The sequence below is a fragment of the Microtus ochrogaster genome, chromosome 2 (genome assembly GCF_000317375.1).
Source record: "Microtus ochrogaster isolate Prairie Vole_2 chromosome 2, MicOch1.0, whole genome shotgun sequence".
In the NCBI taxonomy this organism is placed as follows: Eukaryota; Metazoa; Chordata; class Mammalia; order Rodentia; family Cricetidae; genus Microtus; species Microtus ochrogaster.
The window spans coordinates 4,020,855-4,032,689 of record NC_022010.1 but is presented as its reverse complement, the minus strand read 5'-3'; the positions used below and the strand labels follow the sequence as shown (position 1 = coordinate 4,032,689).

At 52.4% G+C, this 11,835-nt stretch overlaps 1 protein-coding gene across 2 annotated transcripts in view; it reads left to right on the top strand.

The window, feature by feature from the left end:
- The window catches only part of Foxn4 (forkhead box N4), a 16,509-nt gene extending 10,711 nt beyond the window's left edge, over positions 1-5,798 (top strand). The window contains exons 3-9 of one of the 2 annotated variants that reach the window (XM_005344258.1): positions 1,164-1,288; positions 1,368-1,478; positions 1,709-1,836; positions 2,300-2,396; positions 2,552-2,759; positions 4,271-4,657; positions 5,542-5,798. In XM_005344258.1, the coding sequence (XP_005344315.1) occupies positions 1,164-1,288; positions 1,368-1,478; positions 1,709-1,836; positions 2,300-2,396; positions 2,552-2,759; positions 4,271-4,657; positions 5,542-5,798 (1,313 nt within the window). Of the gene's footprint in view, positions 1-1,163; positions 1,289-1,358; positions 1,479-1,708; positions 1,837-2,299; positions 2,397-2,551; positions 2,760-4,270; positions 4,658-5,541 lie in introns of both variants that reach the window. The other variant, XM_026783368.1, reaches the window with a different exon arrangement.
- The last annotated feature ends 6,037 nt before the right edge of the window (positions 5,799-11,835 follow it).

Below are 11,835 nucleotides of genomic sequence, written 5' to 3'. Positions count from 1 at the left end.
CAGAGGTGGACATCAGTGTCCAGAAGTGGACAACAGTGTCCAGCAGGACAGCTCCTCAAGCACACTTTTCTTGAACAATGTATACAGCTAATGTTATGTCTTTCCATAAGGACCAGGAAATATTTACTTTTGAGACAAGGTCTCCCTAATACCCTAGGCTGGCTATGAACTCCAGATCCTCTTCCTCAGCTTCCCAAGTGCTGGAATTATAGGCATGTTCTGCCGTACCTTTGCTGGAAATAGAATACTTTAGGCTTTTTAATTCCTAACGTATAAGTCAAAGCTATTCAGTACTGATGTCGCCCCAGCCACAGACTATATGTAAACAAATGGGTGTATGCTAATAAAACTTTATAGACAAATCAGGCTATGGGCCAGGTTCAGCCTGCTGGTCAGTTTTCTAGCTCTAATATAGAACTCCAGAAGACAGCTATGCAACACTGGGATGTGCCTGCCCCTCCGATCAGATCAGATTCCTTATCTTCAGGGAACGTGAACAAAACTATTCTTACAGGAGCCAATGGTCCTGTAAGGAGACATCTTAAAGCTGTTGGGTTTGGTACATGGTAAAATAAGCCAGAACCTAACAACCTCTTACAGGTCACTTATACTTGATTAGAGCCAGTGCAATGAGAATCTGTGATGGATTAGTAATGTCTGCCACAGGCCCAGCACTGGAAACAGATGCACATCTGTTATTCTTGGCCTAATCTTTGGCAGAGTAGCAGGGCTTCAGGGAAGAAGAGGGAGACAAAAGTATTTATATCTAAATCTAGAGTTCTCAAGGAGCATGAAGCTTTTGAGGAGATGAAAAATAAATTGGTGTTTTAGCTCACAAAGGACAGGAACCAATGTAGTCTATCATCATTGTCACTATTGGCTTATGTTAATCGGGATTTTATCATGTGCCTAATCACGTGCTAAGCACTTGGTAGGCAGCATCTCACTTAACCATACAACTTTGTAAATAGATAAGAGGTCAGTAGAAATGGGGAAACTGAGGCTGGCCAGATTACACAGGGTATAGGAACCCCACTACTAACTACCACATTCCAGAAAAGTGATTTGGAAGCACTTGCTGTGTGCCTGGTGATGGGGTGGAGGCTGGCCCCATCCCCCACGGTGGCCACTATTTCCAGCTTCTCTGTACCTTCCTCCTACAGGTGCCTTGGCTGGCCCAGCAGACCTGAATGTGGGTGCAACCCCACGTCCCCAGTTCCGCGGCCAAGCTGCCATGGCCCCCAGAGGCATGCTGGGTTTGGGCCCCATAGGCGGCCACAGAGCTAGCGTAAGTATCACCACATGGCTGGGAAAGAGGAGGGTGACTGTCGCTCCCTGATCTTCTGTGTCCTCTCCAGGCTGAGCAGATGAACCAGTTCCCCACAGGAGGCCGGTCATCGTCGGGCCTACAGGAAGTCCCACACCTGTATTCTCCTGCCACTCAACTCCAGTTCCCTCTGTCCCTGGGGTCCCAGCAGGTACCACAGGCTCAGAGACAAGACTCACTCTCTGAAGCTCCGCTTACACCTTGGGCTCCCACGGATAAGGCTCCCTCCATGCCTAGGCTGTTGGGCCATTGCTGGGGAAACAGGGGCATCTTCTGTGTTTAAACCCTGCTGTTAGAAACTGGGCTGGGGTTGGTGACTCCGCTCTGTATTGTCTCCCCATGGTTTCTCTCTGCTGCCTGGCCCCGCCCCTTCCGGTGAAGTGCCCTCCTGCAGGCCTCTACAGCTCTCCATTCGCGGCGCGATCTTCCTACCCCCAAGCCCACATGGCAGTACATTCATCTCAGGAGCCTCACCCCAAACACTACCCCAAACCCATCTACTCCTACAGGTGAGGTCTGACTACCCAGAGGGAGGGCACAACGCCTGCCATTGGGGCATCTTAGGCAGATAGGAAAGGTGACCTGACTCCCAAGGGAACTCCCAGGCTGGACTCCACTCTTGGGAGGGCCTGCCATGTGGCCAGCTGACCCCGCATCAGACTCCCTGGTTCTCCATCCTCACCGACTGTGTGGCTTGGCCTCTCCAAGCCTGTTTCAAAAAAGTCATTCACAGAAATGGGCGTGTGTATCTTGGGGTTCCGCGGTGAGGTGGGGGAGGAAGCATCTTGGGTGACGTCTATGGGAGTGGGGTCAAAAGGCCAGAGTAATTTCTCAGCTCACTGCAGTGACTGAGTTGGGAGAAGGGTCAGGAAGGGACGGGTGCAGGCCCAGGAGTGCAGAGGGGTTGGCACCGGCAGAGGGGACCCTAGGCTGTCACCTGAGGCCTGTTTGTGGCCCCGTCTCTGGTCCCAGCTGTCTGATTGCCATGGCCTTGAAGAGTAGCAAGACCGGCAGCCTGCCCGTGAGTGAGATCTACAGCTTCATGAAGGAGCACTTCCCCTACTTCAAGGTGAGGGCTCTGACCAGGATGGGGTAGGGCTGGAGCCACCTGCCTCCTCCTCTGGGCCTCTGCACTGAACTCAACCACACTCTGAGCCCTACAGCTCTGCCATGCCTGATAGGAGGGTCTCCTCAGGCCTACCGCGAACCCATGTGTCCCCACAGACGGCACCTGATGGCTGGAAGAATTCAGTAAGGCACAACCTGTCACTGAACAAATGCTTCGAGAAGGTGGAAACCAAATCCAGTGGCTCGTCACGCAAGGGCTGCCTATGGGCCCTGAACCTGGCTCGCATCGACAAGATGGAGGAGGAGATGCACAAATGGAAGAGGAAGGACCTTGCGGCCATCCACCGCAGCATGGCCAACCCGGGTGAGCCCCGCCCACATCCCCAGCCTCCCAGGGTAGCATGGCCAACCTGGGTGAGCCCCACCACCACTCACAGACACCCACCACCTCCCTAGGACTCCTTGCCCCATCTAAAAGCTGAAAACCATGAAATCTGTTGAATCTGCCATCCCTAGTTTCTCACTCCACAGTTCTAGGATGGTATCGGAATGGATGTTTGAAATAATCAGAGGGTTGGAGAACGGCCGGGTGGCTAAGAGCAGTTCTCGGTTTTACAAAGGATTTAAGTTCGGTTCTTAGCACCCACACTGGGCCGTTCACAACTGTCTGTAGCTGCAGATAAAGGGTACTGGCATTTTTTTTTCTGGCCTCTGCTGGGACCCATACACATGTGGCAGAGAGAGAGAGAGGAGAGAGGGAGGGAGAAAGAAGGGAAGAGAGGGAGGGAGGAAGAGAGAGAGAGAGAGAGAGAGAGAGAGAGAGAGAGAGAGAGAGAGAATATCTTATGTAAAAGCCGGGCGTGGCACCATGTGTCTGTGAGCCCTGTGCTGGGGAGAGATGGGAGGCTCCCTGGGGCTCACTGGTCAGACAATCTAGCTGAAGTGGTGACTTCAGGTCCAAGTGACAGGGCTGGGGTGGGCAGCAGTGCTCCACTGAGTGAGAGGGAGAAGGGCTTTGGCAGAAAGGGCAGGAGGGCCCAGCCCAGTACTCATCCCAGGGCTCCTGTGCTTACTATGGGATCCTGGGCCTTCTAGAGTCTCATCTCTCTAGTGGTCCGGCTATATCTTAGGCCCCTTATGGTCCAGTATCAGCATTGTGCTGCATCCAAGGAGACAAAGGCAACAGCCAAACAGGAGTCATTTCTGGGGCTGGGGCCATGACTAAGTGGGAAAAACACATACTTCAGTGCAAGGACCCGAGTTCAAATCCCCAGGATCCAGGTAAAGGCAGGTGTGGTAGCACGTATCAGTAATCCTAGAGCTCCTTTTGGCAAGATGGGTGGTGGAGAAGGGTGAGCCAGCCACGGGATAGCCTGTCTCAAGGAAGACAGAAGGCAAAGCCCCACGCCTGAGACTGTATTCTGACCTTGGCATGTGCTCTGTGGTGCACACACATTGTTTAAAACAGGGTGATGTCTGCCCTTTGCTTCTGTCTGTTCCCACGGAAAGGGATCCAGCTCTTAGCCCACAGCAATGATTGTCAGTGTTGTTTCTATACATAGAGTGATGATCTCCATAAGCAGGCTGTCTCCTGGGGCCTTCGTCCCTCCCGAGGGCTGGCGAGAGTTCAGTTCAAGTCTCTGGGCCACAGATCTGTGCTGTTAGGTCCTATCTGGAGGGGAGGGGCTGTTAGGATCTAGTGGCAACTCTCACTCCTGCCTTTAATGGCTTGAGATGACATCACATCTCCATAGCCATCTCATAGAAGAGGAGACAGTCGTAAGACAGTTGCTCAGTTCACATGGGTGGTGGCACAGGCACTTAGGGCCTGGTGACAGCAGGGGCTTCTGAGTGACATTTCTTACTTGTCTGCAGAGGAGCTGGACAAGCTTATCTCAGACCGGCCAGAAGGCTGCCGGCGTCCTGGCAAACCCGGGGAACCTGAGGCCCCCGTGCTGACTCACGCCACCACCGTGGCCATGGCCCACAGCTGCCTGACCATCTCCCAACTCCCACCAAAGCCACTGATGAGCCTGTCCCTGCAGTCAGTCCCCCTGCACCACCAGCTCCAGGCACAGGCACAGCTGGCCCCAGACTCGCCGGCACCAGCCCAGTCCCCCCCTCTTCATGCCCTACCCAGCCCAGGGCCTCTCCCCCAGCCAGCCATGGGTAGGCCTCCTGGAGACTTCCTCAACATCAGCACCGACATGAACATGGAGGTGGATGCCCTGGACCCCAGCATCATGGACTTCGCTCTCCAGGGTGAGATGCAAGAGATGGGGGTGGGATGGGGTTAGAGCCAGAGATGGGAGCCCATCAGCAGTCTGCCTGCACCCCACATATTAAACACTAAGCTCCTGCTGTATCCCAGCCAAAGACTTCTGAGACATGATCTGCTATAGTCCCAAGGCCCTGCCATCTCATGTCCTTGTTCTGATGAGGCCACTGAAGCAAAGAGAAGTCAAGTTATCACCAGCCTAAGTCCCCTGGCCACTCACTGACAGATCTAGGGTTTGAGCCTACTATTCAAACTTTTTTCAGTAATTGCTTCTGAGTTACGGATGCTAAGTTGGCGGGGGGAGGTTGCACAGTGCCCCCTTCGGTAGGTCAGAGGTGAGAGACCAACCAGGGTACTGTGTGCTTCAGCGAAGGCACCAAACTCACCTGACCTCCAACAGGGATACCCGGTTTATGTCCTGTCCCCCAGTAGGGAGAATCAGCCGAGAGATCTGCCACAGTTGCGTGGCACGTGCCACCTCCCTGCTCCTCTCTCTCTGGACCACAGAGAGTCAAACTGGAAGGGGAATGGTGTTATCCTCCTGGCTTTGATCTTGGTGGTGCCGCCCAATAAGAACCCAATCCTTTCCACTCATGATCTCTGGTCTCACCTCAGAGGTGGGCATTTGGATCATCTCTACCTTATGATACAGCTCAGAGACTAAAGTGGCTTTCCCAGGGACACACAGCAGTAGGAGGAAGACCAGGGTTGGAACTCTGCTTCCTCTCCGCTCTTTGTAACAAAGCAAAACCTCAAAACCACACACTATCTTTGCCTCTTTCCCTAAGGAAATTTGAACTCAGGGCTGTTTGGCCCTAAGCCAGTTTGCCCAAATGATTTTTTTTTTTTTTTTTTTTGTCTTTGCAAGGTAACCTTTGGGAAGAGGTGAAGGAAGACAGCTTTAGCCTGGAGACTCTGGGGGCCTTTGGAGACTCCCCACTTGGCTGTGACCTGGGGGCCCCAAGCCTGACTCCTGTCTCTGGCAGCCGCAACCAGTCCTTCCCTGATGTGCAGGTGACCGGTCTCTATGCTGCATACTCCACCCCAGACAGTGTGGCGCCGGCGGTGGCCACCTCTGCTCAGTACCTGGGCACTCCAGGGAATAAACCCATAGCTCTGCTGTGAACGGCCGCAGCCTCAACAATGTCTCCAGCTGCTGGTTGACAAGAAAGTGACAATGCTTAGTTCTTCCTGCTCCCCCCATGCTACCACGGGACACTTCCGGGACACCCAAGTCAGAAGATGGGGGAGTGGCAAGCACCCCATCTCCCCTTCTGCTGGAGGTTCTGAGACAGGGCTGCATGGCCTTGAAGTCTGGCTCTCTTTAGCCGAGTGCTGGCAGGCCCTGGGTGGTTAACCACTCACCTTGGGACACAGTGGTGTATCACAGAGACTCAGGAGGGAACGCTCTGATCACACATGTTCTCCCAGGAAAGTAACCTCTGCTGGTGCCTCAGAGCATGGCCCAAGGCTGGAGAAGGGCCTGGTCAGCCTTGGACCTGCCTTGGAGGTGAGACAGTTGACCCCTTCCATGGGCTCCTGCCCACTACTCCTGGAGTTTCCAGGACCATACTGACCATTGGGACCATGTGTAAATTTATTTATATTTATTGTGACCCCAGGTGAGGTCCCTGGAATGAGACTCTTGGCAGATCCCTCACCACTCAGCAATCCTAACTTCCTGGTGACCACGAATCACATTTTCAGCCTGCAGCCCCCTGCAGCCCTGCGATTCAGACAGACCCCGGCAGGCTCCCGCAGCCCTGCAATTCAGGCAGACCCCAGCAGGCTCCCGCAGCCCTGTGATTCAGACAGACCCTGGCAGGCTCCTGCAGCCCTGCAATTCAGAGAATGAACAAGCACTTTTGCTTCTGGGAAGCATTGGGCCTTTTTCCTTCTGAGCCAGATCTTTTTCTCAGTGTTCAGTCATGGCTCACATCTACTCCTGGGGACCCTGAGTTTGGAGAGGATCTCTCTAAGGCCTGAGGGGCTGAGGAGGAAAAGGCAGAGACCTGTCTGCCAAGCGTGGGACACTGGTGGCAGGAAGACATGAACCTCCAGCCCTGCGCATCTGCATCCTTCACCCTGTGCAGCAGTACCTCGTGGAATATTACTGGCGCTGGCTGCCTTTTCTTGCCTGTGTCTATTCTTGCATTGTTCTCTTGTTCAGTGATTGGTTTTTACAAGTGAGGGTTCTCTAGGCAGGTGGGTCATTGGGAAGAGGGGTGGGGGCCTGGGCCCCCCTCTGCCTGCTCTTTCCCATCTTAACGTCTGACCCCACATTTCGGGTTCAGAAGAACCAGCCGGTGGGACAGCTGTCTGGAGGGGCAGGGTATAAGGCATTGTGTTCAAGGGCCATCTTCCAGGTCTTCCCTTACCTAGCACACCGCGCGTGCATTCCCGTCCCTGGACGATGCAGCCCAGCCCCTGGCCAGCCTTGCTCAGGTGCTGTGTGCCAGTACCCTCCATAAGTCAGGCTGTTTAAGTGTTAAGGCCCCATCTCCAGGCAGTGCCAAGACTGTGTAGGTGTAGTTCCGAGTAACTGTCTACTGTCAATAAAGGTGGAACAGCAGCTGTGTGGCTCATGTAGACCGCAGGGGAAGGAAAACAAGGGTGCACAGCATGGGAAGCTGGTCCTCTGGCACCGGTTCCCACTGAATCTGAGCCCAAGGGGTGAGGTAGTGAATGAAATTCACATGGCTGCATTTACTGTCCCTCAGAATGAACACCTGACAGGGAGCATCGTGGGAATGAGATTAGATCATTGTCAACTTCTCCCAAAGCAGTGGCTCGGAGAGTTTGGGAGGAGGGCTGGGTCATCATGGGCCAGCTTCAGGTTCAAGTGGGGCTGCCACAAGCTGGGGATAGTGTGGCAGAAAGACTCCCGCCTTTTCATCATCCATGACGTGCTACGCCAGGGATGAACTCATGCAGCCCTTGGGGAGGTTGTGGCTTAGAACTTTGTACCCCATTTTGCCGGTGAAGAAATGGTGGCTTGGACAAGCCCAAATAACCAGCACCTAGGCCCCCACGCTGTGGCTTATCAATCAACCATACCCTGAGACACAGGCTCGACCAATAGAGGCATCATGTCCCCGGGCACTCTTGTGACTAGCTGATGACCCCTCTGCCCTGCTGATACCATGATCTTAGCCCAGTGAGACCCCTGGACTTCTGGTCTTCAGTAAAAGGACTAACCTGCCACTTTTAAACTACTGTGTTACTGAGCCACAGAAAAGCAGTCATACTGGTGTTACTGGTGTGCACTGGGGCTGAGAGAAGCTAAGTGGGCAGAAGTCCCATCTGTCCCAGGACTGACTCCTGGGTCTTTCGGCACCTGCCCCTTCACCCAGCAACAGTTGCTGGGAGTTAAAGAAGGGCTAGCGACCTGCTAACCGGGGCAAGTGGACTGGTGGGGTCAAAAGACCTTTTCAGACAGTCCTGTGGTGTGATGCCAGGGCTCGGGTCTCCAAGCCTCTTAGTTCAAGGACAAGAGAGAGACCAAATGAGTAGCCGATGTGACAGAGCAACTCAGTGGCCACCTGCCCATCATACCCTCATGGCACTTTGTCCGCCGAGCTGTGCCTACCTGTCCTTTGGCATACCCCTCTACTCAGCCATCAGTGCGCCCAGGCAGCAGCAATATCAGGAGACAGAGCCATTAGCTTAGTTCTGGGCACTGATTTCCTGCTTTCCCTGTCCTTGAAGGGTGTTTGGCCCTCTCCAGCATCATCAGTGGCCTCTCTCTTGATGCGCCCACCTTCTGGAACTGGCCAGCTTCTCTGAGTAAGCATAGAAGCCGTGGTTTCTGTCACTGTGATAAAGTCCATGGGCAAAGCAACTGGAGGAGAGAAAGATTTGTTTGACTTACAGGTCACTGTCCATCACTGAGGAAGTCAGGACAGGAACTCCAGCAGGGCAGGAGCCTGGAGGCAGGAGCTGATGCAGAGGCAGTGGAGGATGCTGCTTACTGGCTTGTTCCCCATGGCTGCTCAGCCTGCTTTCTTATAGAACCAGGACCACCCATGCAGCACCTCCTAACCATCCAGTGGGCTGAGCTCCCCACATCAATCACTAATCAAGAAAATGCCCCCCCAGACTTATTTATGAGGTGTTTGGTTGGAGGCATTTCTCAATTGAGGTTCCCTATTTCCAGATGACAGTAGCTTGTGTCAAACTGAAGAAAACCAACAATTAGCCAGTACAGCTTGCCAAGCTCATAGATGACTAGTAATTCCTGGGCCCTTAGCGTTCTGGGCAAGATACAACTCTCAGGGCTGGAGACATGGCTCAGCAATTAAGAGCACTGACTGCTCTTCTGGAGGACCGGGGTTTGATTCCCAGAACCCACATAGCAGCTCACAGCTGCTGTAACTCCAGTTCCAAGACCCTACACCCTCATACAGACATACATGCAGGCAAAAACATCAATGCACATTAAAAAAAAATCTTTTTTTAAAAAAGGAATATAACTCTCTAGACCATGAATGGGGAAGTAGACCAAGGACAATTTATGTTTTGTTTGGCACAGGGGCTTGCTATGTAGCCCAGGTTATCCTAGAACTCACGATCCTTCTGTCTCAGTTTCTCCAGTGTTGAGATGTCAGGTACACACCATTATGCTCGGCCAGTCTGAGTTTTTAGTAAGCACTCTGCTAAATTTAAGAACAAGCCAAAGGAAGGGAGTGAGGATCAAAGGCTAAGAGCACAAGAAGTCGTGAGGGGCATTGCTGGCACAGCGAGGGGTATTGCTAGCACAGTGATGCAGCTCCCAGGGCAGCCTCAGAGGAAGCCAGGAAAGAGGATGGATGGGCCAGTTTCCTCCAAGCTGAGGGTGAGCTGGCTGCCTCTGGGAAGGTCTGTCTCCACCAGGCTCGGTCTGCCTTGGGAGTAGCATTATTGACCTGGAATTGAGCGAGATAGGAGAGGAGTGTGGGAGGTGGGGTGGGCAGGCAGTAGAGGCAAAGCCCTGAGCATCAGGGATCCGGACACAGACACAGGCTGCTGGCCTCTGTGATGTGTGAACCTGGAGTGTCTCTCATGTCTTGAGAACTTGTCTCCCAGCTGCTGGCAGTGTGATGGGAGACTGTGAAATTGGTGTGAGTTGGGGCCTGGCTGGCAGGTCATAAGGGCCGGGATGTGGAAGGTTCCTGGTTCCTGCTCTAGGGAGAAATGAACATCCTTGGTCACACTTCCCATGGCTCTGCCTCGTCAGCTACGATGGGCTGACATCCCAAGTCAAAGCAGATCCTGTGTTTGCAGTTGTTTCTGTCAGATATTGTGGTCACAGTGTCACAGCAGACATAGCAGGTTAAAAGGTCCAACTATTTAGAAGCAATTTTTTAAAAAGTGTATGTGTCTTGGTATTTTGCATGTATGTGTGTGTACCACATCTGTATAGAAGCTGCAGAGGCCAGAAGAGGGTGTCAGATTCCCTGAAACCAGACTTATATACAGTTGTGAGGCACCAAGTGGGTGCCAGCCACCAAACCTGAGTCCTCCCTGAAGAGCCGCCAGTGCTCTTGCCTGCTGAGCCATCTCTCCAGCCCCGCCAGCGACTGTTGAGTTGAAATCACTTCCCATCTCTTTGGATGGCTATCAGCACACAATCTGAATCAAGACAAAAATGGGAATCTCTCAGAAAACATGTGCAGGGCTGCAAAGATGTGAAGGCAGAACTCTGGAACCTCAGCACTGGGTACTGAAAACCCCAGAGGTTCCTCTGAAAGACAGCAGAGAATTACTGTATGAGCTAGCAGTGACCTACTTCAGGTTGATCCAAAGGAACAGGATGGGAAAGCCAACTGAAGAGATGGTCTCTGCTCCCTTCCAGCGTTATCCACAATAGCCACAAGGCAGAAGCAACCTGCAGCCTCCCACAGCAGTGCATAAACTAATGTGTTCTAGCTACATGATGGAACACTGTTCAGCCTTAAAAATGGAAATCAGGGCTGGAGAAATGGCTCAGTGGTTAAGAGCATTGCCTGCTCTTCCAATGGTCCCAAGTTCAATTCCCAGCAACCACGTGGTGGCTCACAACCATCTGAAATTAGATCTGATACCCTCTTCTGGTCTGCAGGCAGACACACAGACAGAATATTGTATACATAATAAATAAAATATTTAAAAAAAACGGAAATCATGACACATGTCATAATATGGAGCAAGCTTGACAACACTGAGTTAAGCTGATTAAGGGAGTAGGAGTTCAGTGATGAGGTTCCAAAGTCCAGAGATAGAAAATATGGTGGGGAGGGGCTGGGAGTCAGGAAATAGGAATCCATTGCAAAAGGTACAAAGTTTCCTTTTTGCAAGCACGTAAAAAGTGCTTTTTTTTTTTTTTTTTTTTTTTTTTTTTGGTTTTTTTCGAGACAGGGTTTCTCTGTGGCTTTGGAGCCTGTCCTGGCACTAGCTCTTGTAGACCAGGCTGGTCTCGAACTCACAGAGATCCACCTGCCTCTGCCTCCCGAGTGCTGGGATTAAAGGCGTGCGCCACCATCGCCCGGCCTAAAAAGTGCTTTAAAAAAGTGTCGGGTTTGGGCAACCAACCTCTGACTAGTTGGCTTGTGAGGTCCCAGAGACACCCCAAACCAAATAATATAGGCAATTGCTTTTTCTTGGGTGCTCACCAGAACTTGATAGCAAGACCTTATTGCTGAGGACAGCCATGGGGGAATCGAGCTGGCGCTGACCTGGAAGTGTTCTCTGTGCTGGCTAGTTTTGGCAGTGCCGGAAGGCGTCATGTGGACTCTGGGCAAGAAAACTAATCAACTAAAGTTTGAACCCCTGTGAGATACAACAGCCTGGCAAGATATACCCACAGGTACAATGGTAACATAAATGTCATGGGTGTCACCAGCTCCTTTCTCGTCAGATTTAAGGTGTGCTCCTCAAGGCCTGGAACCATTAACTGGGTCATGCACCATGGGAAGCTGATAGACCCCGGGGGAGAACATACTTCTATCTTCTTTCTAAATGGACACAGCTATCTATACATCCATGGTGAGCACAGCTCCCCGCCCTCGTCAGAGAGGCTTCTTTTTGCAGTGGGCAGCAGCTGAGAGACTCACAGTTTGTCAAAGCACGGAGAATAAGTGGCTGTGGCATGCTCAGCTCTACTGCCAAGCTAACTCCCCAACCGCTGAGCTAACTCCCCAACCAT